This window comes from Larimichthys crocea, chromosome I (genome assembly GCF_000972845.2).
Source record: "Larimichthys crocea isolate SSNF chromosome I, L_crocea_2.0, whole genome shotgun sequence".
In the NCBI taxonomy this organism is placed as follows: Eukaryota; Metazoa; Chordata; class Actinopteri; family Sciaenidae; genus Larimichthys; species Larimichthys crocea.
The window spans coordinates 12,158,926-12,181,929 of record NC_040011.1 but is presented as its reverse complement, the minus strand read 5'-3'; the positions used below and the strand labels follow the sequence as shown (position 1 = coordinate 12,181,929).

At 43.9% G+C, this 23,004-nt stretch overlaps 1 protein-coding gene across 1 annotated transcript in view; it reads right to left on the bottom strand.

The window, feature by feature from the left end:
* Positions 1-21,831, bottom strand: part of slit3 (slit homolog 3 (Drosophila)) — a 232,266-nt gene extending 210,435 nt beyond the window's left edge. The window contains exons 1-3 of the mRNA XM_027281844.1: positions 21,754-21,831; positions 19,924-20,349; positions 4,385-4,456 (exon numbers count right to left, since the gene is read on the bottom strand). Of these exons, the coding sequence (XP_027137645.1) occupies positions 4,385-4,456; positions 19,924-20,117 (266 nt within the window). The 5' untranslated portion in view covers positions 20,118-20,349; positions 21,754-21,831. The remainder of the gene's footprint in view (positions 1-4,384; positions 4,457-19,923; positions 20,350-21,753) is intronic.
* Positions 21,832-23,004: the final 1,173 nt, after the last annotated feature.

The window sequence follows — 23,004 nt, the reverse complement described above, 5'->3', positions numbered from 1 at the left end:
GTTTAAGGAAAAGGATTTTCTGATTTCTGAACTTTCGGGTGCACTATTCCAGAAGGATATTAGTTTAAACAATCAAAATCAAAAATCCAAATAGCTGTTTGCATCCTGCACACGTGAACCAGTTTTTACACAGAAACACGAACGCAGGTACGAACACATGCTGCACAGAAGATGCATAGACACAGACGGCCAAGCACAATGAGACATCCGTGTGTAAACACAGGTACAGAGTCATGCACTGGTAGCAAGAATACCCAAACACATTCACAGTCCTGACTCAGGCCCATCAGTCATAATTTAAATCCCAGACAGCATTAATCCAGAATGTTTATTCGAGTCTCGACACGAAAAGCATATCTCATAAACTCTGGAGGAAACTACATTAAGACATAACTTTGAGTAACTATCGGAGTTTATTTGTCCAAATGAGGTATCAACCGCATGCTGATTTATTGAATGAATTTTTCAGAAAGCCAGGCCAAACACATGGTGCGGGGAGTCGATGCTGGCATATAGTTCGGATGAGGTATTGTTTTTATATCGGTCTGTATCAGGCATTACTCATCGACGGAGGGAGATGGAGAAAAGAGAGAAAACATGTATTGATTTCATGTGTGTGGGGCCTGGTGTGTCTAAAAACACTTTCATTCAACCATATTAGAAAAAGCACAATGATGTCACGCTACCTTATGGCAAACTCGGAGCTCTTGGCCTCCGCAGGAAATAAGGAAATACTTCAGGGGATATTAACTTCACTTGTTGTTTACACACAATTGGGTGAAACCACATTGAGTTCCCACGGCCAAAGGTTTAATATCAAGCGCAAGTTTTCACCTACATCTAAATTTGTTTGGAATTACTCAATTTTGTTACAATCTGGAAGAAATCTCGCGGCGTGAGGCTGCCAAAGATATTACACTGTGTTCACCGAGCATGCAGGGACAAGCTGGGTGTGCCATTACGCCGAGACGAGTCTGTCGGCTCAGATTAAAGAATATCGAGACTGTGTAAACGTTTAATCGGATTACAGCGGGAAGTCTGAATGAGTTCTCTGTGGAGGTCTTCGGTCATCCAGGTCATCTTTCTCCTAGGAGGCTTAAATCTGAGGCTGGTTGTAGATTCGTGAAGACGTTTCGCCTGTCAGGCTTCCTCAGTCAGTTCTCAGACATAGTTCTTGGTTTGTTAGTGCTCACGGTTGTTGAGACGATTGTCATCAGAGTCAGTAAATCGGGTGCAAACAACAGTCATTCAGGTCACCTGAGCTCCGGTGTGGATGATGGTCGTTGGGAGTCAAACTATGGAACCATGGGTCTACAATCTGCACCTGTCGGTCAGAACTGACTGAAGACGCCTCTTGGACGAGAAGTGAAAGGTCTTCACGGATCTACAACCAAGTCCAGCTGCCCCGGATTTAAGGATAAGGAAGCTTATTAAGGTCAAATAAGTTTAAAAATGAGGAAACAACCCAATTGATGTATTTTTACATTTACATTTAGTCATTTTATCCAACAAAAAAGGGAAACAATGAAGTGTGACAAGGTCATTCCCTGGAGGAACGAGGTAACATATGCCTCTATAAGGGCTTTTTATTTGTTGTATTCTTTGATTATAGAGTCGTTAATGTACAACCTGATCATTAAGCAATTGTACAGTTGTATATTTATGCAGGTTAGCATGGTTGTTGTGTTTATAACAGAAGTTAGATGAGATGTAACGGGAGTCGAGGACTAATTATCTGCACTAGCCTGTATATGAGCATTTATCATTAGTCTGCCCTGGGAAGAATGTGAGAGGCATTGAACTGCATGCAGACTTTTCCCATGGGATGCATGTAAGGCTTAAGTGAGCAGGAATCCCAGAACCAGGCATTTCTGTGTGTGTGTGTGTGTGTGTGTGTGTGTGTAACACTAATACCTATCTGACTACAGATAAGAGCAAAGGCTACACTCTGTGTGACCATGTATGCTTTTGTTCATCCCCTGGTATCATATGCAACAGTGTGTGTGTGTGTGTGTGTGTGTGTTTCTCAGACTATCTTCCCTTTCCCAAGCCATCTCCTCCCCATTTCTGTGAGAGATTTAGAGTGGGGAAATGTCACAGCAGTTTATCACCAACCACATGAAAAAAAAGCTACTGGCCCACCGCATGCAAACACACACACACACACACACACACACACACACACACACACTGCCTCTTTTGCTGGGTTCTTCTCACCCTGTCTCACACAAATAAAGATCTCTCTCTCTTTCTTTGACTCTATTTTGCTCAAACACACACACACACACACACACACACACACACACACACACAAAAACAAATTATCGGAAACGAGTTCCAAAATTCATCCCGGTCCTCACAAGTATGGTTATAGTTAAACAAATACACTTGTGAATGCAAACACACACACACACATGCATAAACATATTTCCACTCCTCAGCGTAGTTTCTGCTGGGAGTGTATTTTTATCTGCCGGTCTGGTTAAAACAGAGTGAGGAGGGAAGCATGCATGCAGCCAACGGTGATTATAGTTATTATAGGCCTAACACACACACACACACACACACACATAGACACACACACACATATTTGAGCCACTTGAGGCAGAAGAGTGAGAGAGTCCTTAAAGTCAATTAGGACAGCTGAGAGCAGTGGAGGAGCAACACTCCACCGAGTGCAGCCGGTTACATATGAAGAGGAACATCAGCAGAAACTTCATATTGTTACATAATGCACACGAGCAGAAAACAGAATATAGAAATCCACTCTCGATGTTTACAGACAGCTACATGAAATGGACCCGTGCTCAGTCCGGCTCAGCTGTGTTTCGGCCCCCTTTCGAGGCCCCTGAAACAAAAACAATTACCAAGCAGATATGAGAATCACCAGTTATGACACGTGAAGTTAGTCCAGGCTCGGCACACAACAAGGGCTCTCTACGGTTAAATCTTTCAGTGTGTGAGGATTGTTTCAAAATGTGGAGATGGTTGATTGAACAAACACCTGTTACATCTGTTTAATTCATAATGATTCAGTAATTCCCCACATGCTTTACCTTCTGTTCTTAGCGCGTGTTAAAGGTTTGGTTCCACGCTGGAAACTCTACATGGAGCAGATGCACAATTTCATTTCATTTCTCTTTTTTTTTTGGAGAATTGTTTCATGTTTATTAATCATCTCTGAAGATTCCCGAAAGTTTAAACTTTCAAACATGTTCCCGTATCTCTGCGTGTCCCGATATTGCAAAACTTTTCAAACTACTGTTCAGCGAGACGAGACGATATTTACTTCTGAGTCACATTATGTTTTACTGTTTCATGTGAACAATGACTCATCATTTCTAGCAGACAGTCGTCCAGGATTGCAACACTTTGTGAGCGGCTTAATGTCCGCACATCATCACATCCGCACCGGTTTAACATCTTGTTGCCGTGTTGCTTGTTTAACAAATGGGACTCTCGCTGCTCGTTACTCTATTATTTAACCTTGTAAATATTCAGTAATTAGGAAATTCGACTCCTTGGATGGGACACTTGAATTCTCCTCTTCCCTGAAATCCCTCATTAGGATGGGAAACTCTATTTTATAGAGCCTTGTTTCCCCTATAGCCATATAGAGGCGTATTAGGTAAATACGGCATTTGCCTAATTGCTCCAGCATGGCAGCTTTTTTTTTTTTTGTTAATGGAATTCCTTGTAAAGAAACGAATACGAAGGAAAAAGAAAGAGGTCATAATGGACCTGCTGGAAGATTCAACATCACGTCCTCAAACCTCAAAGACTAATAAATAGATCGTTGGAGTATTTTCTGATCTGCTGGTCCTGCGGTTGATATTTGATTATGTTTATACCTGGAACCTAGATTTCTTTGCGGCAGCATGACATATGAATGTGTCACATCACAGGATAGTGAGAGCCGTAGGAGTAAGAGTCCGTGTTGCCTTGGGTTACCTGCTTTCTTTGAGCCAACACATCTGTTTCCAGCTATTTGAAGATGTTCCGCACGAGCGTGTTCCTTCAGCGACGCTTAGTTTTCAGTTATTTCATAGGTGATCAAAGAGTGAGGCACTTCAGGTCTGTTAGAAAATGATCCGGGCCTAATGTGAGAACATTTCAGACCAACAGATTTCTTCTGTTGTGTGCGGGACGCACGAGTAATTTAAGAGAATTCGTCACATTCCTTGGAATACTTGGAGCACTCGTATGAGCAGAGAGAAGTAGGAGTGTTTTGGAATAAAAGAGTGTAACACTGCAGAATTTCTTTGGACGTGAACTCAGTTTGAACTCGCCGAACAACCCGGGCTTAACAACCTCTGAGTCATTTCAGCTGCGTTCGATGGTTCGTCGCCGCGAAACATTGGAAGAAACAAACAAACAGACTTACAGAATCCTGAGGTTCTTGATGCCAGAGAAGTCCACTTTAGTGATTCTGGTGATGTTGTTTCTGTTCAGATCCCTGCAGAGAGAGAGAGAGAGAGAAACACACAGGAGTTATAAATCTGATTTATTCACAAATATTTTTCACCAGAAATGCGAGTGAAGTTCGGCAAAGCCACACTAAGTGCGTGTGTGTGTGTGTGTGTGTCTGTGTGTGTTCTCGCTCTGTCGAATTAGCCAATGTGGCAGCAGGACCGAGCGTGAGAATGCCCCACAGCATATGAGCCCACACACACACACACACACACACACAAACATACAAACAAACAAAAACCAAAACACACAAACACTCCTACCGTACAGGCACCAGAATTATGCACACACACACACACACACACACACACACACTGCTCCTGCTGCTATGAATTATTGAGAAGCAAATTTTCCAGCAAAAAGAAAGAAAAAATAAAAAGTGGGATGAAATTATTTTCTCTTTCCATCATCAGAGTTTAAAAGCTTATCGTGTTTCCTGGCTGTCATTCAATCTGTTTTAACTATGGGTGCACAATGTATGCACACTGCAATATAAACTGACTGCCCGAGTGTGTGTGTGTGTGTGTGTGTGTGTGTGTGTGTGTGTGTGTATAGACTGGTTCCTTTTACATGGGTATGCTGTTTATTGAAACGCTGTCGTACTGGAGGAATTAGAGCAAGGAAAAGAAAACACACACACACACAAGAGAGGACAGACAAACAACACACACAAATTTCTGTCTTATTTCGCACACACACACGCGCACACACACACACACACATAAACAGAGTTTTGCAAAGGCAGCCTGCGTGTGTGTGTTTTTCATAATACACCTAAACATTTATAAATCTGATTTAAGACCATATTAGGTTTCAAAAGGCTTCCCCAAGCAGCCATGGCAAGGACCACTAATAAGAGCCATACCCCGGCCTGAGACAGGGAGGGCCGGTGTGGGCGAGGGCAGGACTTCCCAAAAGAACCAAAATGTGGTCCAGTGTCCACATGGGGTCCTTGAAAGGGCTCCAGGGTAATAAATAGTTTCAATATCTTCATCTGATACAATGGGAAGTCACATAAAATCACTGCAGATCAAAGACTCCCACCCACCACAGTTCAGACAGCCATCTAAATCATGAACAACAAATAAGTTCTTAACATCCAGCCAGGTTTTCCATTTCTAGTTTTTACAGCGGTGCAACATGGAAAGTTAAACCAGTACTAATTTAACAACAGATCGAATCACTCATAGTTATGTCGCCGTAATTATCACCAAACTTTTGGCTTCTTTCAGCTTATTGTTTTGGGTTTTACAGCCCAGGTTTGGCTCATTGTTCCTCGTTGTTGAGCTCAGATAAACCGACAGAACTCTAACCGTCCGTCAGACAGATGACAGACAGACCAAGTCAGCGACAGGCTGGTGGACATGATGCAGCATTCCAGCAGCTCAAGGGTCAGATATTTCCCTGAGGAGTTAGTGGAGACCAAAACAAAGCTGAAAGGAAGCAGTATTGGATTGCTGATGTTGACCCCATGGTCTGCAGGGTTGTTGATTGCGGGCACGTCTTGCGGCCGTGTTTGGTCCGTTCTCCACACCCGGAGAATTGTAGAGGTGGAGCATTTTGCCTGCCAGACTTTGTTAACGTGCTCAGATTTGGTCATTATGTGCTTCTACTGTGTATAAATAGAGTGCGTACAGTAGTTCAACTGTTGCTACCCTTCTGGACGTCTTTACAATCCAAAGTTTGACTGACACGGGCTGCTAGCGGCTTTGTCAAATTCTCGGCAGAGCAGAGCGGAGCAGAGAGGGTTACAAACACTGACTAGAGCAGCTCCAGCAGCCACGGCACACCCGTGGCATTTAACCATAACACCTTCACCACTTCATATACAGAGATCTTTTTCGTGTCGCCACCAAGTGGTTTACTTGCCCAGCTAACCACTTTTCCTGCATTCATGCATTTTATTTGCAAAAAATATGAAGTAATTATAGTTTTACAATCTGTCCTGACTCCTTGAGGCTTGAGGAGTTTAAGGTGTGGACCACAGAATCCAAACGTTCCTGGTTCACATCAGGCCGGGAAGCTGTTTCATGTCATTCCTCATCTCCCTCCCTCGTTTCCTTTGTGAAATAAAAAAATCGAATATAAAAAGTAATTTTCTTGTTGCTTTGCAATCTGTGAACAGACTGCCTGAACATGAACAATAAAAAAACGTATCTGGTTGAATTGAAAAAGAGACTTTCTGTCTAAAGGTACGATGATTTCATTATGACCCAGGTGAAAACATTCACCATGACTCTGAGTGTCATCCATCATCCCGGTGCATTCGAGGGAGCAGATATTTTTTTGACAGCGAGCCACTTCACCATCATCCACACTGGATGCTGCTGGTTCTTGTCACAGCTTTTCAGTGTGTGTGTGTGTGTGTGTGTGTAATTGCCAGTTCCTTGGAGAGCGAGACAGCTTGATAAGCCTTCTTTGACGGTGGTGGAAAAAACTCAATACAGCATTGATTTATCATTTTCAGCTCGACGAAAGAGCAGCTTCCACAATGAGAGAGGCAGGTTTCTTTTTCCTTTTTTCCTGTTGATTTATCAAGTATTCACTCACTTCTGAGTGACTCTGAATCCAATCTGAAAACTTCTGTTCCTCATCACTCCACCTCCGTCCACCCATCTGCTATCTATCTCTTCTTATCGTTTCACATTTGACTGCAGTCTTTTAGTTTCTCTTTTTCTTCCCTTCATCTTTCCTAAATCTCTCCATTCCCCATGCCACTGCTCTTTAATGTCAATCTGTCAGTCCTTCACAGCCAGCTTTATCCCTGCGTTCCCAGCCGTCCTCTCCACTTTCTCCTCTCTAATCTCCCCCTTTTTACAGAGTCTCAATCTCTCTTGTTTTATCTTTCGCTGTTTCACAGTTGACCAAACACTTTTTCTTCGCCTTCCTCTGTTTTTCTTTTCCCGCTCCTAATCTCTCCTCTTTTATCTCAATCTTTCACTCTTTTACAGTTGGCTACATTTTCCCTTACCCTTCTCTTTTTTTCTCTCTCTCCGCTGCCTACCCTAATCTCTCCTCTCCATCCTTATCTCCATCTTTTTCTTGTTCACAGTGGAAAACTTCTGCTGTCGCCAGGGAAACCGTTCTGGAGACAAACAAACAGTGAGGATACAGCGCCAGGTGTGGAGCGATGGCATCGCTCCATCTCGCAACGCCACCTGAACACTGAGAAAGTCGAGGCCGCTGCCCATCGTGAAACAAGATGTGTGAAATTAGAAAATAAAAGCACATCAATTAATAGTGATGTTTAAGTCGTCACGTTGAACATCAGTTCATGATTTGCCCTCTCAAACAACTTGCATATATTTATTACTATAACACTATATTATCTTCTACATACTAAAATATTTATTATGGATTTCATTAAATTTGCCAGTGCCATGACGGTATATAAAGACCAGTTTCTATGAGTTTATATATTTTTCATGTATTCTTAAAACTTGCTGTTGCTATTGCCCCGGCCTGTCATGATCAGATTTATTCTGTAACTGACAGCTGGCAGCTCAATTCACCTTTATTTGTGAGGAAATTGTATTAATGCATGAGCATTAAACAACTACAATGAAGCAAAGGAACAGAAGAGTGAGCGGCAGCTGTACAACAGACAGTCAGATGAATCTGACCGATTATAGCAAATGTCTACAGAGGTGATTTGGTGGAAATGAGTCTGCACTTTGAGGATCTGCTCAAAATACCAAAATTTTAGCAGAGAAGGAGGAGGAGTGGGAGGTGGAGAGAAATGCAACTCATCAATATTGATATGAGGGCATTAGCAGAGTAGTAACAAGAAGTGTCGTAATGGCAGAGTTAGTACATCCACCTTTGGAAGGTGTGGGAGTGATGTGCAGTAACATAAGGACACCCAGGATACCAAGGATAACCTCATACAGTAACTCCAGGACGTCAGACACAGATACAGCACAGAGAATCCAGCCAACTTTCAAAATAAAACACCCTGTGCAGACTCCAGATTGTAAAAAAAAAAATAATAATCAAGACGTTAAAGTCTGAAGGCGAAATGCTCGAGTTCTCTGAGAACGGACCAAAGAAGCGATGTAGGCATGACGCCACAAAGCCGTGCCCAGTGAAATCCTCTGACTCATCACAATAAAAGTTCTTTAAAAAGTCCAGAAACAATGAGCTTCACACCAATATAATAATAATGCCAAACAGAATGTTTTTTGCACCCGACCTCAAATAATTAAAAACTCTCTGGCTAGTTTTTCTGCACCTGGTCTGCTGAATGTGTGTGTGTCCAACAAGTGTGTGTGTGTGTGTGTGTGTGTCCACCCCGCCCAGCAGTAAAGCTGTTTGTTTCCATTACAGGCAGAGGGAAGGCGCGCATGTGTCAGTGTGTGTTTGCAACGGGATAAGACAAGAATGCAAACAGCAGGTGTGCAGAGAATTAATATACCTTACAATACACACACACACACACACACACATGCATACAAAGGCGCAGACAGCTCCCCACCACATCTCACCCCAGACCACTGAAACCAGTGAACCTTACAGTCTGGCTGCCTTGGGCCGACATACTGGTTGACTTTACACACACAGGTTTGGTGTGTGTGTGTGTGTGTGTGTGTCTGTGTGTGTGTGTGTGTGTGATTCATTTACAGCACAGCTTTATTGGTTGGCTACACCACAGAGACTGAGAAAAAACAGAGAAATAACTATTAGAGAGGAATGTTGAACAAATGACAGATCAGGTGACAAAGACTCCCCAGAGCTCGATGGAACGAGGAGCTGGAGCGACCGGCCTCTGTGGAAAACTGTGAAATTAATAAAGAGAATAAAAGAGTTGAGGTGTTTGACACGTTGGGACAGTCACTCGTCTTCCTCTTTGTATCTCGATCTGTCCTGTTTGTGTCTTCTTGACCTTTGCCCTCTTCTTTTTTGTCTCGTACAACAATGAGAATAACGACTGACCGTTTCCTCCGTCCGTCTCTAACACTGTGGCTGTGACATTTCCTTGCTCCACTTTGTCTCTCACTCCATCCACATCTCTCCATCCCTCCGTCCTTTCCCCTTTCATCCTTTGTTGCTCTCCGCCCAACGCTTCGTTTCCGAATGCGTGCGCTTCCTCTCCCTAATCTCCTGTTATTTTCCACAAAGCTTTTGTAGTTCCTCACTTTCTCATTCCTCCTTTCTTGCTCTCCATCCCTCGCTCTCTAAAGATAGGTATGCTCAATTTCGCTCTCTAAATCTCCCAGTTACACAAGGAATCCTAATTGCCTTCTTCCTTTTCCTGTGAGCTCCACGCTCGACAGTGTGTCTATCACCAGAAGCGGGTGGGTGGGGGGTGGTGGGTGTGCAGGCGTCAAGCTGCTTCAGAATTAGCCTTTCGTTACGGCTGCAATCCATCCACTTCAAATCTTTGGATATGACATTTAGCAACACCTGCTCAGACTTTTTCAGTTGCTAATCGCTCAATAAGAAGCTTAAAGAGGCGGGAGCGGCACAACGTTACAGTAAAGCCTTTCGCCCAGTCGGGGCATGAGGGAGAAGATAAGAACATTAAAATAAACATATCGTGCTCTCACTTTGCATGTTGATGCACATCTGTGCATCAAGCTAAATACACTTGCAATCATCACTGAAGACGAGGACTTGGACATTTTTACTGGAAGCAAACTATGAAAACTCATTTTTAATATGCATTTCATCAATAATTGATTACAAATCTGAAAAAAAGTACTTAGTAATAAAGAAATGAGGATTATAAAAGTATAGACTCATTTTCAAATTAGTTGCATCGTCCCTTGCGCCCAGAAGAATCATCATCACCTTAATTTCCCAAAGGAAGTATAACACAGTAATGTAACTTATAAACACACACAGTCCACAGGACAAAGAGAGAAAGCCCAACTGTTATTAAAAGTTACTTTTGTATTAGGATCATACATGTTTCAGACGGCCGGTTTAAAGGCTACCTATGTTTAAAAAAACAAAAAAACAAAAAAACCTGTATTAAATATTTAAATTGAACGTAAACCTTTAGGTTGCACTTTACGATAACAAACTTAGGATGAAGAACTCGTGTTTACAAGAAGAAACCTTGACCGAGTCAAGTAGAAAACTCAATTGCATGTTCTCCGTTGCTGTGTAAACTATTGCATGTCACATAGATGTAATCATGGAAACGACATGTCGAGTCGCTGTCTCCGCTCGCAGACCGTGTATTGTCTAGAAGAGTCTGCAAGTTTTGGAAAGTTCTGGGTTTTTTTTGTAGAACATTTGGTCTCCTGTTCGACCGTTTACTGCTGTTTTGAATCTCTGTCACGGTGATGCTAATAGGTAGTGAACTCTCTCCTGTTACAGAGCTGCTCTTTGGGATACACGGCAATCATCACTGCGAGGTTTAAGGCGTACACGTCGTACACGCTCACACGGCAAAAAGGAATGGGAACAAGTGAGTGCAGACAAAGGTTCAGGCCCAGATTATGTAGAGTCAGTATCCTTAAATTTGAGATTTTTTTGGGCCGAACTTAAAGCAAGAAATTCAGTTCAAACTGTGGAACATTTGAATGAAATATACAAACTGCAAATTAGTACTCATGACTTCTGCAATTTCTAAAATCCTGGGTGCGGTCCTGGAGACGACATACAACTGAGTGAAAGTCAGCAGAGACACAAACAGCTCTACTTGTCTCTCTTATTCCACCTTTCACATCCTTCATTTGTCCCGGTGATGAATAAAATTGCGAGGACCTTCTGTGTTTGACTTTAATTAAAGCCGCTGTTGAGGCTCTAAACCAGGGGTCTCCAAACTACGGCCCGCGGGCCACATCCGGCCCGCCTAAACAATTGGAGTGGCCCACTTAATGATCCCAAACAATCCCTCTAAACAAGGCCTATTTTTCAAAATTGCATTTTCCTATTATAAAATATCCACACTTAATAATTAAGCTTGGCTTTCTAATTCAAATCTACCTTATTTACGAACTATTTACAGTACTAGCTCATTTTCATCCCCTCACACAATGGTATATTCCGACGTGACTTTGCTCGTGATCAACTTCTGCGCAGTCTGCCCGGGGGATTCAACTCGGCGGGTCAGGGACGGCCGCACGGTGTGGGAGGATCCCCTCGTGGGACCTCTCCCCGGCGCTGGCTGGCCTCCGTGGGCGCATTTCCTCCACGGCGGCTCTGGGTCGGCTTGGAAAGGCTCGGGGGCGAAGGTGGCTCACGGCTCCAGCCGCGAGGTTTACAGCGCCCTCCTGCCCGGACCTCGCCGCTTCCCGGGGCCGTGGACTTAGTGCTCGCTGCGCCCTTTCCGCGACTGTCGAATCTCAACGTAACGCAACTTTCACTTCCTCCCGCAACAAAAATGTAAAAAGCACCGCAACTTTCACCGCAATTTTTTTGAAAACCTCATGCAACATCAGGGATTTTATTATTTATTTCAAAAAAGCCCACGAAATCCTGGTGGGACCGATATCATTTCCGGTTATAGACTGACCCCGGCCCCCCATCACTGAAAGGTAAGTTGATGTGGCCCGCACCGAAAAAAGTTTGGGGACCGCTGGTCTAAACAATCTGATTAAACTCAACATCTCTAGTAATTAAATGAGCCAGAATTAGGAAATGTATCCAAGCCGGGCTTCCTACAACTTCAACCACAGCAAAAACAAACATTTACTGACACCACTGACGGAAATCTGCCTAGAAGACAGACAAAGGTTTGTCTGGTGTGAAGCCGCTGACGGGAAAACACTGATCCCACTGCTGCAGATCGTTTCTCGCGTAGGCCCCGAGCACTTCTCGGAAACATTCTGACACTTGACATTTAACATTTTATCCGGCCAAGGTTCCTCATCACACATTTGTCAAGAATCTTGGCTCATTGTCGACGTTTGGGATGTCTAGAATGCCGACAATGCTGAGAGGAACTAAACAAAAAAGGTGGGAGAGGAGAAGAAAGAGGAGAGGAGAGACACTGATGATAAAGGAGCTAGTCAGGGAAATATTCTCTCTACAGCAGACTGAAGGACACTCACTTTACTCCATAAAGGGGAATCCTGTCAAATGATGCCGCTCCCTCAATTTTAATCTCATGCCAGCATTTTTTTTGTCATTCTGTCTGACTTTCAAACTCTCTGTCTTTGTTCTCCCCTCTCTTCTATCCATCCTCTCGTCTTCTACTCCCTTTAAACGACTTGCTTTCACACTCAATGTGCCAGATTGATCGGATTTTGTTGAACTCCGGGTGCAGCGATGTGTCTCCTCTCCTGTGTTTGATCATGTACTGCTTTGTTTTCTGTCCGTCACAATTCATTCCTCGCTCCCTCAGAGTCTCTATTTAATGTTTAATGCCACTCAACCTCAAGGAAATTCATATTTTGGTGTCGCCGTTAACCGCGCGGGCTCGACCACATTAGGGAGTCGCCTGCGAGCATCCCTTTCTTTCAGAGGCCACGAGCCAAAAGGGCTGTAAAACCAGCACTGTATTTGGTTAGCTTGTTTCTTTACTGGACTTTATAGGGGCCGCGTTGCTTTTGTCTAGATTTACTGCTGCTGTACTGTAAGTGAATGCGGTGGGGTAGAAAGAGGAGGAGGGGGTAATTTGGCCGCTGAGAGGCCACTTGACAAGAACAAGGACCGCTGCTTCCTCAGCAGAGGCCGAGTCAGAACGAAAAACAAAAAGAGTGCGTGAACGAGAGGAGAGAGGTTACGCTGAATGAGAGACTGACGGAGGAAGTGAACGACAGAGACAGAGCTACACACACACACACACACACACACACACACACACACACCAACAGTTTCTCCATAAGCTCCCAGCCTTACATAAACACTGTCACTTTGAGCTCAGCAACATCGACTGAAAAGGGAAAAACGATGGTGTAAGTCACACTTTCATATTGTGTATACACACACACACACACACACACACACACACACACAAATAAGTGTGCACACACAAATATGGTGGAGGGACACACACACGGAGACACAAACTGAGGAGAGAAAGTCCCAGCAGAAAGGATGTAATGTGTTGCTTTGGTGACAGTGGCCTAACAAAACAGTGGCATAGCTTGTTAACATCAAACAACTCCACTGCGCGCACACACACACACACACACACACACACACACTCTAAAGTCCTCTAAGCTAAGGACTTCTGTTTCAGCAGAAAGTCACAGAAGGTCATTCGTGACTCGGGGTAGTTTCTATGCGACAGTCTCGCTCTCTCGCTCTCTCTCGTTATGTCAAAGTTTCCAACTTCAACCAATTGCATGTTTAATCGGGTGAAAGCTCGAGAGTGCACTGCGTGTATGTGCGCTGTGTGGCGTACGTTCTCCTGCATCTGCGTGGAAATCTACCTTTTTTTTGGAGAGTGGTGACATTTTGGCCGGTCCTCGCTACTTCAAAGGTTTGTTTGAAGGCTGAAAGAATTATTATTTTAGTAGTTTTGGCCATCAAACCATCATTCCTATCTCTAATAATATGGTACGCACCAAGTTAATTGCCGGGATCTTACGACATCGCTTTAAAAAGCTGTCAGACAATCAGCCGGGTTTGTTTTAGACTCACCTTCAGGTTAGCAAAACTTACTTTGAAGGGAAAATGAAGCCAAACTGTGAAATAATCGTCCAAATTGGTCGCTGCAAACATCCATCACAGTTAAGAGACCTTTCTTTGGAGGTCCAGCTTTGACCCATACTTTCAGTAGCTCTGTGCTTCACACACTTTTCTCTCCTTGCTTCCATCTTATCCTCCAAATAAAACAGTTTCAAATCAATCCGGTTAACTCTTGGCTCGTTTACAACCTGTCAGATCATCCGACGCCTCATCTCTCAGGCTTCGTCCCACCGATGTGCCCAGATCTTACGTACAGTGTAACGTGATATGCAAATGTAATGAGTACAGTGAATAGAAGCAATGTAAGTAATGTCCCAAACTACAGAAATAAGACTCGAGTTGTAATAAACAGTAATTTTCCTTTAAGGTTGAGTTCAGAATTATGTTGGGTTGGGGTTTGGCATCGCTGTGACGGTTAAGGTTAGGGATAGGGCCTAGGAATGCATTATGTCAGCGAGGGTCCTCGCAAGTGCAGCACATCCGTGCTCAAGCGTCTGCATCGATGTGCCTGATTTTCCATACATACGCCAGAGTGTGTGCACCTATTTGTGCCCGTGCATGTTGTTTGTGTGTACAGTATATGTGAGCATGTTCTGACGCTGCCAGCTTGCTCTGTTTCCCAGAAGGGCAGAGCCCCACTTGTCAGTGCCAGCTGGCTGCCTCCTCCTTTGGCAGACTGAAAGTCATTATATAGAAAGGTCAACTGCCCGCACACTGGAGAAACGGGTGGGGGGGGGGGTGGTGGAGAGAATATCACCCACTGACCTAGAACTGGAGCCTAAACATTGGTTACCCTCGCGTGTGCCATTTGGCATACCCTCACTGAATCAAACGTAGTTGGAAGGGCACAAAATGGTTACCGCGAGATGGCCACAGATGATAGGCGTAACATTAAGAGGCTGCTCGAGAACAGCAAGCTCATTGTGGTTTTTACTTCTTAGTTTAGACTTGTCTGCAATAGCAATAACACTCGGCTGCTCCTCAGATGGATTACATCATCGTCATACCCACGATAACAGTAAAGAACACTCTTCACTGAATGATGGCTTCTATTCAACGCTTACCGAATCGTGCGCGTTTACTGAAGCTCTCTCCTCAAAGTGGCACAAACAAAAACACTAAATCACTAATAAGTTTCCTCAGAAGCTGGCAAAGCACCAACGCCGCATAGTTAGCAGAGATTCATGGGAATTATCAAAATGTTTGGAATGCATCTTTGACCGATGAGACTTCTTGGCTGCGGCTCGTATACAACGCGATGTTATTCGCTCTGACTTCAGGCGAAGCTGAGGTGAACGGTACGTCAGCGACAACAGATCCAAGTCAAATGATTTTAAAATTTAGAGGGGACGGGAACTGTGTCAACACAAATTAGCTGGTCTGTTGTACATGCACAGGTTAGAACCAAAGTGTTCAATGATCACACACACACACACACACACACACACACACAAATAGAAAGATTCCAGTCCCACCACGGAATGCCGTTTCATAGCTGAGGGTGTGGTGGTTACAGCGTCCACTGACCAATCAACACCAAGCTTTGATAAGAGCCAGAGGCAGAAGCTTGGAACGTGTGTGTGTGTGTGTGTGTGTGTGTGTGTCCATTCCACACACAAACACACCGATGCTCACACACAAACAGCGGCAGGGTCGTATTGTTGTGCGCTCCGTGGTAGGTTGGCAGGCTGAGGGGAAATGGGGAGCTGTGAAAACTCGACTGGAGAGATGCTGCTGGCAAACTGAAGGTGTGTGTAAGTGTGTGTGTGTGTGTGTGTGTCGGAGGGGGAGATGGAGGTCAGAGAAATACTGGTAGGGAGGAGTGAGGCAACGGCGAGAAAAAAAAAAAACAGAGGAAAGAAACAAAGAAGAGAAAAAAAAAGGGAAGGTAGAGGGATGAGAAGAAAGAGGAACAGATGTAGGAAAGAGAAACAAAGTCGGGGTACGGATGAGGAGCTGGAAAGGAAGGGAAAGAAGAAAACGCCAGACGAAGCTAGAGAAAGTAGAGAAGGTGTTGCTCGTAAAAACCTTGCCAAAACATCCTCAAAGCGCTGTTAGCCAGGGAACAGAAAAATAGGCAGTTAAAATCGGAATTAGTTTGTGTAAAGTCGGCTCGGGAGGCTCGCCGCTTCCAGCAGTGACCTCATTCAACTGCAAACATCAACATACACATACTCAGTTTGACATACAGCGTGTGTATAAATATATATATATAAAAAACACAAAAGTGCAGACGTACAATCACAACCCTCACACCCACTTTAACACCAAAATGTCCTGATTGCAGCTCAATCAGCCGAAGCCTTCCCCCGCTCCACTTTAAAGCGTTGAATATCCACAGTTGGGGCAACAGTTTGGAATTTGCAGCTCTAAAAATCAACACTCCGGGGTGTATATGTGTGTGTGCATGTGTCTGTGAGAGTGTGTGTGTGTGTCTATGCGGTCCCTGTAGGGCAGGTGTGAATTGGACACGGGAGAGAAAAGCCGCCCCTGTTTTCCCAATTCATTTTAGCCAGCATCGTTAAGCCTGTTAAGCCTCCCCCCCCAAAACCCTCCACTCAAATTAGATGCAAATGAGGTCTCAAGTGGCTTCCCAAGGAGGACATTACGGAATTGACTGGCCTGAGGTAATCTGCAAGGCTGTGTGTGTGAGTGTGTGTGTGTGTGTGTGTGTGTGTGTGTGTGTGTGTGTGTTGAACAGATGAGGCCACCACTGTTTTTCTCTCGTTAACCTTTCCAAACGCTCTGTTTACAGCAGGGGAAGAAAACGGGGCTCTTTAAGAGATTCATTCTATAGTTCTGACAGGTGGACTCTCTCCCCAAAGGTATACACTGTGAACAGAGTGAGTAGGGAAGCTCAAAAGGACCAAAAATGGTGATTGGTTTTGGTTTATTTCATTTTCTTTTGTGCTTCTCGTGTTCTTCTACTTCACTCCGGAGTGATTCTCTACATTTGTTTTCAGTAACCGCCTCAGCGTCTGTCTGAATTCTTTGGATTTGGTACATGTGGCTCGAGAGAGCGATAAAAAAAAAAGAGAAGTAGTAGTCGAAAAAAAAGATTTTCCACTCGAGATAAGACGAGAGTCATGTCCCTCACTCAAATGCCACATGTCTGGTGGTTTTGTTTGCATAGTATTCTGGTGTGGTGAGGCTGTACCCCCTCCTCTTCTCTATGGATTTCTTCTGATCGTTTCAACGTCTCTGCAAAACGTTTGCGGATCAACACTTCTGCAGAAATTCAAGCCGTTAGAATTTTCAACAGGGTTCGATGTTAGGTGAGTTTTACTTATTTACTGTCCTGTTTATCATCACCACAACATTTCATATTAAAAATACAGGTTTTTACTATTGTTTTAAGCTCCTGTTGGTGATCTACAATAAACATTAAAGTTCACCAAGTTTCAACCCAACACACCCCAATCACACCTTCCTTGTTCCGTCAAAAGGATTCGACCGTCTTTCTTTCAATATGTTGGCTACAAAAACAAGATGTGAGTCCACCTCACAGTGTGTCCTCACTGCCATGACTTTTCCAGGAATAAATGTCCAGAACTATGTCTTCAGGAACCCCAAACAACAACCTCAGCAAAACAGAGATCGCCCTGGAACTTATATCCCGTGTGCAGGAAGATGATGAACTGACCGGTGCCGGAGGTAACTTTTACAGCGTCACAGAGAAGACTACAGATTGTATATAGATTTGTGACTTGAAGTCTAAAAATCAGTTCCTTTATACTTTAATATTGACTGATATCAAAAGTCATATATAGTCGTATGTATTTGGGTTACAAAATGACGACTTGATGTAACTTTTGCTCCATTGCAGAAACATAATCAATCATGTGAATCTCTGATAGAATATAATCATTTTTTCTAAATGTACCGCACGGTAAAGTTAAGGAAATATCATCAATTATTTAGAGACTTTGATGCAAATGAGGCATTTATATTCATAACTTAACAATTTGGCGCTTTTGTTACGAGAATTTGTCGTCCACATGGACTTCATCCCAGTTGTCAAACCCAAATCCCTGCGCGGGGCAATAATGTTCATCTCTCTTAAAAAGTTTCCCATCTGTTGTAACCTTTAGAACTGGAATCTCATCCATTTTAATGTTTCCCATCTAAGACTCCCTAAAATATATTTGCAGAGAGAGAGAGAGAGCGAGAGAGAAAGATGAAGGCAGGCAGAGAGGGAGGAAAAGAGCAACTCTGGGCTAAAGTCACAGCTGAAACACTGACCTGGATAAATCAGGGAAACATAAACACATAGTTTCTGGAGTGAAAGGGGAAGGAGGGGGCGCTGCTACCCCAAATATTCCACCCCGGGGACCCCAGCGAGAGGCAAGGGACCCCCTTATCCCACCTCCCCATCACAGCCTGCTCTAATTATTTATTTTCCTAGGGTGTAAATGTCTTCGGGGGATTGCTGTGTAAAAGCCAACAGGTCCTGGGAGGTCACAATAGCCCTGTGGGATGGGAGAGGTATGGAGCTCGCTGTTCACACTCACACACATGCACTGAGGCAACACAATCACACAAGCCAGCGCAATCAAATACACAAACGTGTAAACACTCGTGTAAAAGTAAAAGTGCACGCACAAATGCTAATCATATGTTCATATCCAGCAGTACCCCCCACATCCACACACAAACACGGGCCCCCGTCTCCCCCTGCAGCCTACTGATTTTGTTTGTTGTCTCAGGGTTAGGTCTGTTGTTGATCCCCTGCGGAGCTTTTGGCTGCTCCGTTATCACGCGTAATCGTTTCCATACCTTAACAGCAAAAGGTGTGTGTTTGAGAGAGTGCATGTGTGTGGCTGTGGGGGTGTATACGTGTCAAGATCAGGCTGGAGGTGGCGGCGGCGTCTGTCAGAGGTCTGTCTCTGCCTCGGGAATGAATCTCATTTGAAACTTAACTGTCACCAGGTTGGATCATGGTACGAGGAGGAATCCTTCACGGGTCAGATTTTGGTTAGGAGTTTACAGAAATCACCAAACATGTGAAACCTGTGAAGAACTTTTGGAAAGTCTCACCGCAGAGGGAGTGCTGAAGAAAATAAAAGAGTTTAAGGAGCTCGCTGCTTCTTCTCACCTTTCGTTCTGACCCGTTTAAAATCTTAAATAGTGACTCTAAAAGCTGTTTCTTTACTGCCTGCATTCACTGGGGTCACCGGTGAATTCTGAGAAGACACCGTCTATAAAGTGCATCACTAAAGTGGCTGTAGTAAGGATACGCTTTTAGAAAACACCACTTGTTTCACTTATATAGAGTCGGTGATGATAGTAATAGTGGGTTATTTTCCAGTTCATCAGCCTTGTTCAGTTTAAATGCCTCTAAAAGTTTAAAAGGCAGCGCCACCTAAATTCACTTTACCCCAATTTAAATCACTTTAACCACTTTTAGAGTTTGTGTCTCTAATTCATGGCAACAAATTAAAACCTACACGAGTTGATATAACCTAACTTAACCAGCCACACTGAGTATTTTAATGCTGCTCTAAACACTGAATTGATTTTTTTTGTCCTATAAAGATCATTGACTGCAGGTCAGAGTTGAAATTGATTTTGATTGAATGACTCAGTGTGAGCCTGGAGAACATTCACTAGAAAACAGCAGATATGTATTGACTTATTAATGAACTTTAAAAGTAACTGTACAGTTTGAAATGTCCAATGAACAGTGCCTCACCTCTGATAACTCAGCTCTACATGACATGTTAAGTGTTATATTTATGTAAAATTCACTATTGAAGCCAAAGAACCAAAGCGCACCGTGAGGCCAAAGGGCACCGTGGTGATATTTAAGATAGATGATGACAGAATAATCAGATTTAGATTAAACTGTCTTGAATTTTCACTTACAGGCGCTCGGCATTCCTCGGTATTCCTTTAGGCACAGTCTTCAAACCCAGACCCTGGCAGTCCACATGCGACCCGGAGCAGCTGCACTTGTGTGGGCATCCAGTCACCGAAGCAACGCACGCCAGCAGCGCAAAAGCCAGAGCCCAAACCCGGCAGAGCGCAGCCCGCTTCTCCGATCCGATCGGAGGCATCATATCCACTCAAAGTACGTCCAAAACCGATGTTAATTGAAAAATCCGTGTGTGGGGGGTAAAGGATCCCGAAAGAGGTCAGGAGAGGCCGTTCGACTTTGTGGCTGAATTTTAAAAAAGAAAAGAAGTGATGGGAGCCGGAATCAAATCACAGCAAAGTTCGCTGCTTGCTGCAGAAGTTCGCCAAAGTTTCTCTCAGGAGGCTCGATCAGTCAGAATCTTCTTGAAACGCTCCCTTGCCATTGAAGAAAAGGAAAGAAAATGAAAATCTGAATGTGACACTTGCAAATAAAAACCTTTTCCCCTTTCTCTCTCTCTCTCTCTCTTAAAACATCACGCGTCACTCAGCTCGATGCGTAAAAGTCTCTCCAAACGCTCCCCATTCACAAACTCCCCGAGAAGAAGTTATCAGCCCGACTCCTAAAAAATAAAAAAATAAAAAAACTTTCCAAAGGTGAAAATGTTCAGCTGTGTTACCTCCTTCCAGAGAACATCCCTCCGCTGCCAATAAAAAAAAGTGAGAGTTGCAGAGGAGTTGTAATCAGAAGAAGGAGAAGAGGAAGAAAAAAAAAAGTTGAGAGAGCAAAGAGGCGCAACACAGACTGGTACGCCTGGAGGTTGTGAGAGTGAGAGGCAGACAGATTTGTACTTTGGTTTCCCCCAAAATCCACTCTCCCTCCTTCTCTCCCTCCTTCTCTCCCTCCCTCTCTCTCTCTCTCTCTCTGTTGATGTCACCAGTAAAGAGAGCTACAAACTTTCACTCGTCCCTTATCTTCCCTGCACAAACTCTCCTTTACGAACTCGATTACTTTCCCCACACACAGAAATAAAGCTCCAAACTCTGCAGTCCACACTTCAGCTGATTTCCCAGCAACTCGTCCTCCTTTTTTTGTCATGCGCCATACATCATCTTAATGATTTACTTTGTGATCACATATTGGTTTTTATTCATGTGTCCTATGAGGCATCTCCTCAAACATCATCACTGAGGGGAGTCTTTATGTGTCAGCTTCATTGATTAATGCTTTTACAGCAGCTGACACAAAAAAAATAAATCTGTCTGATGGATCAGAGTTCATAATCATCAAATATTTAAGGTGATCACGCTCAAATATTTGGCATAAACTTGGAGTTTAGTTAAAGGTAAGTCAGATGCTGCAGCTGCACTGTGAGCCGCAGTAGTGCTGCTGCCCTCTATTGGCAGAAGAGAGAACCTCCACTAAACCGAGAGAGGAGGCTCATCAATTCGCTGTGATACACTAATAAAATCATTTCACTTCTCATTAAATCAGTGTCCTCTAAATTAATTGGATTCATTTGAAGAATTTTGCTGCAAATGTCACAAAACATTGAAAAGCTTTTTTTTTCTCTCTGTAATGAACGGAGGAAAGTTCATAAATATTGTAATATCTGGAACCCAAACTGACTAATTTAATGTCTCAATGTGGAGCTCGAGCTAATTAAAACATCCGTTTTCCTGTCAGTTAGAGACCAGAGGCCGGTTCAGTATTTCAGACACTCTTGTAAACAAATTGATTGTCATGTTTAAAATGTAAAAAACCTTCCGTTGTCTAATCTGAAGTACGTCTTAATGCTGTCTCTTTCATGCAGTAGGAGTGTGGAGGATTCAGTCAGTTACCTGAGACCTGCCAGTCCTCTGACGTCGGTGTCTGTGCAGGCACATTTCTACATGTGTTCATTCTGAGGAGTGACACTGGATCATCTGCCATCAGCTGTTTAAAGCTCCACGTCCACCAGGTGAGCATTGCCTCTGTTTTGTTTCAGGTCTTCCTGGTTGTTTGGCCTCCTCCCACCTCATTGGTTGATCAAGGTCACCTGCTTCCAACCTTTCTAGGCTGGGTCATCTCAAGATGGCTTCCTCTTGCCTCTTCTTCTTGCTCTTGGTTCTGGTCCTGGTCCTGGAAGGCTCGTATTTTGGTTTTTTGATTGTGTTTAGTGAATTAAGTTGCTCATCAACGAGCTGGGAATGAGTTTGGACACTTTAAATGTATTTATCAGACGCTGGCTGATTGAGACTCACAGTCCCATTCACTATTGAAAAGACAGAAGTAAATGAAGCTGCAAGACTGTTTTCAATCTCGGTTCGATGGCTGCAGCAGGCCAAAGCAAAGCAGCACAGCCTTTTTCCACAGCAACTAACCTCGGCACCTCCTGGGGGATCTCCAGGTGCCCCCTGGCATATAGGGGAAATGAAATCCCTCTTGAGTTTCCTGGGACTGCCCCAAAGGTTTCCTCCCTGCTGGCCATGCCAAGTGAGGCACAGGAGGGAGGCACAGTAGGGACCAGCCTGTCAAAGAGAGTAAGCCTGGCCTCTCTGTGGAGAAAACCCATTTCAACCGCCTGCACTTTGGATCTTGTTGTTATCACCACCCAGAGCTGAACATGCAGGGCTGTAGCAGTGAAACAGGACCCAGACAAACAGAGTCCAAATTGAAAACATTAGTTTTTTGGTAAAAGCCAGATAGTGTTGTCGCTACATGGCATATGGCACATTTCAGCTAAACAAACAGAAACACACAAAGCTTCGCATTAAAGGTTACATGAGTATGACAAACATGAGGATACCAACAACCCTGCATGCAAAGGATTTGCACAGGAACTGGCAAAAACCACTGACAGTACAGAGAATGGACGTCACCCACAGGTTTCTGAAGAATCTGTGGCTCTGTCCGCTGTCGTGTTGGCAGTCCTGCTGCTAATCTGCAAAGATGGGTGTAAGTGGACCGAAAGACGCCTCTGTGGTCAAACAAGCAATCTGTACAGCACACGCCTGTCAATCAAAGCGTCCACGCTCCATTCACCCTCAGTACAGTTGTCATGAACGGGGAAATTAGCTACAGAGACCAAAACTGTTTTTGTACCAGGCTGT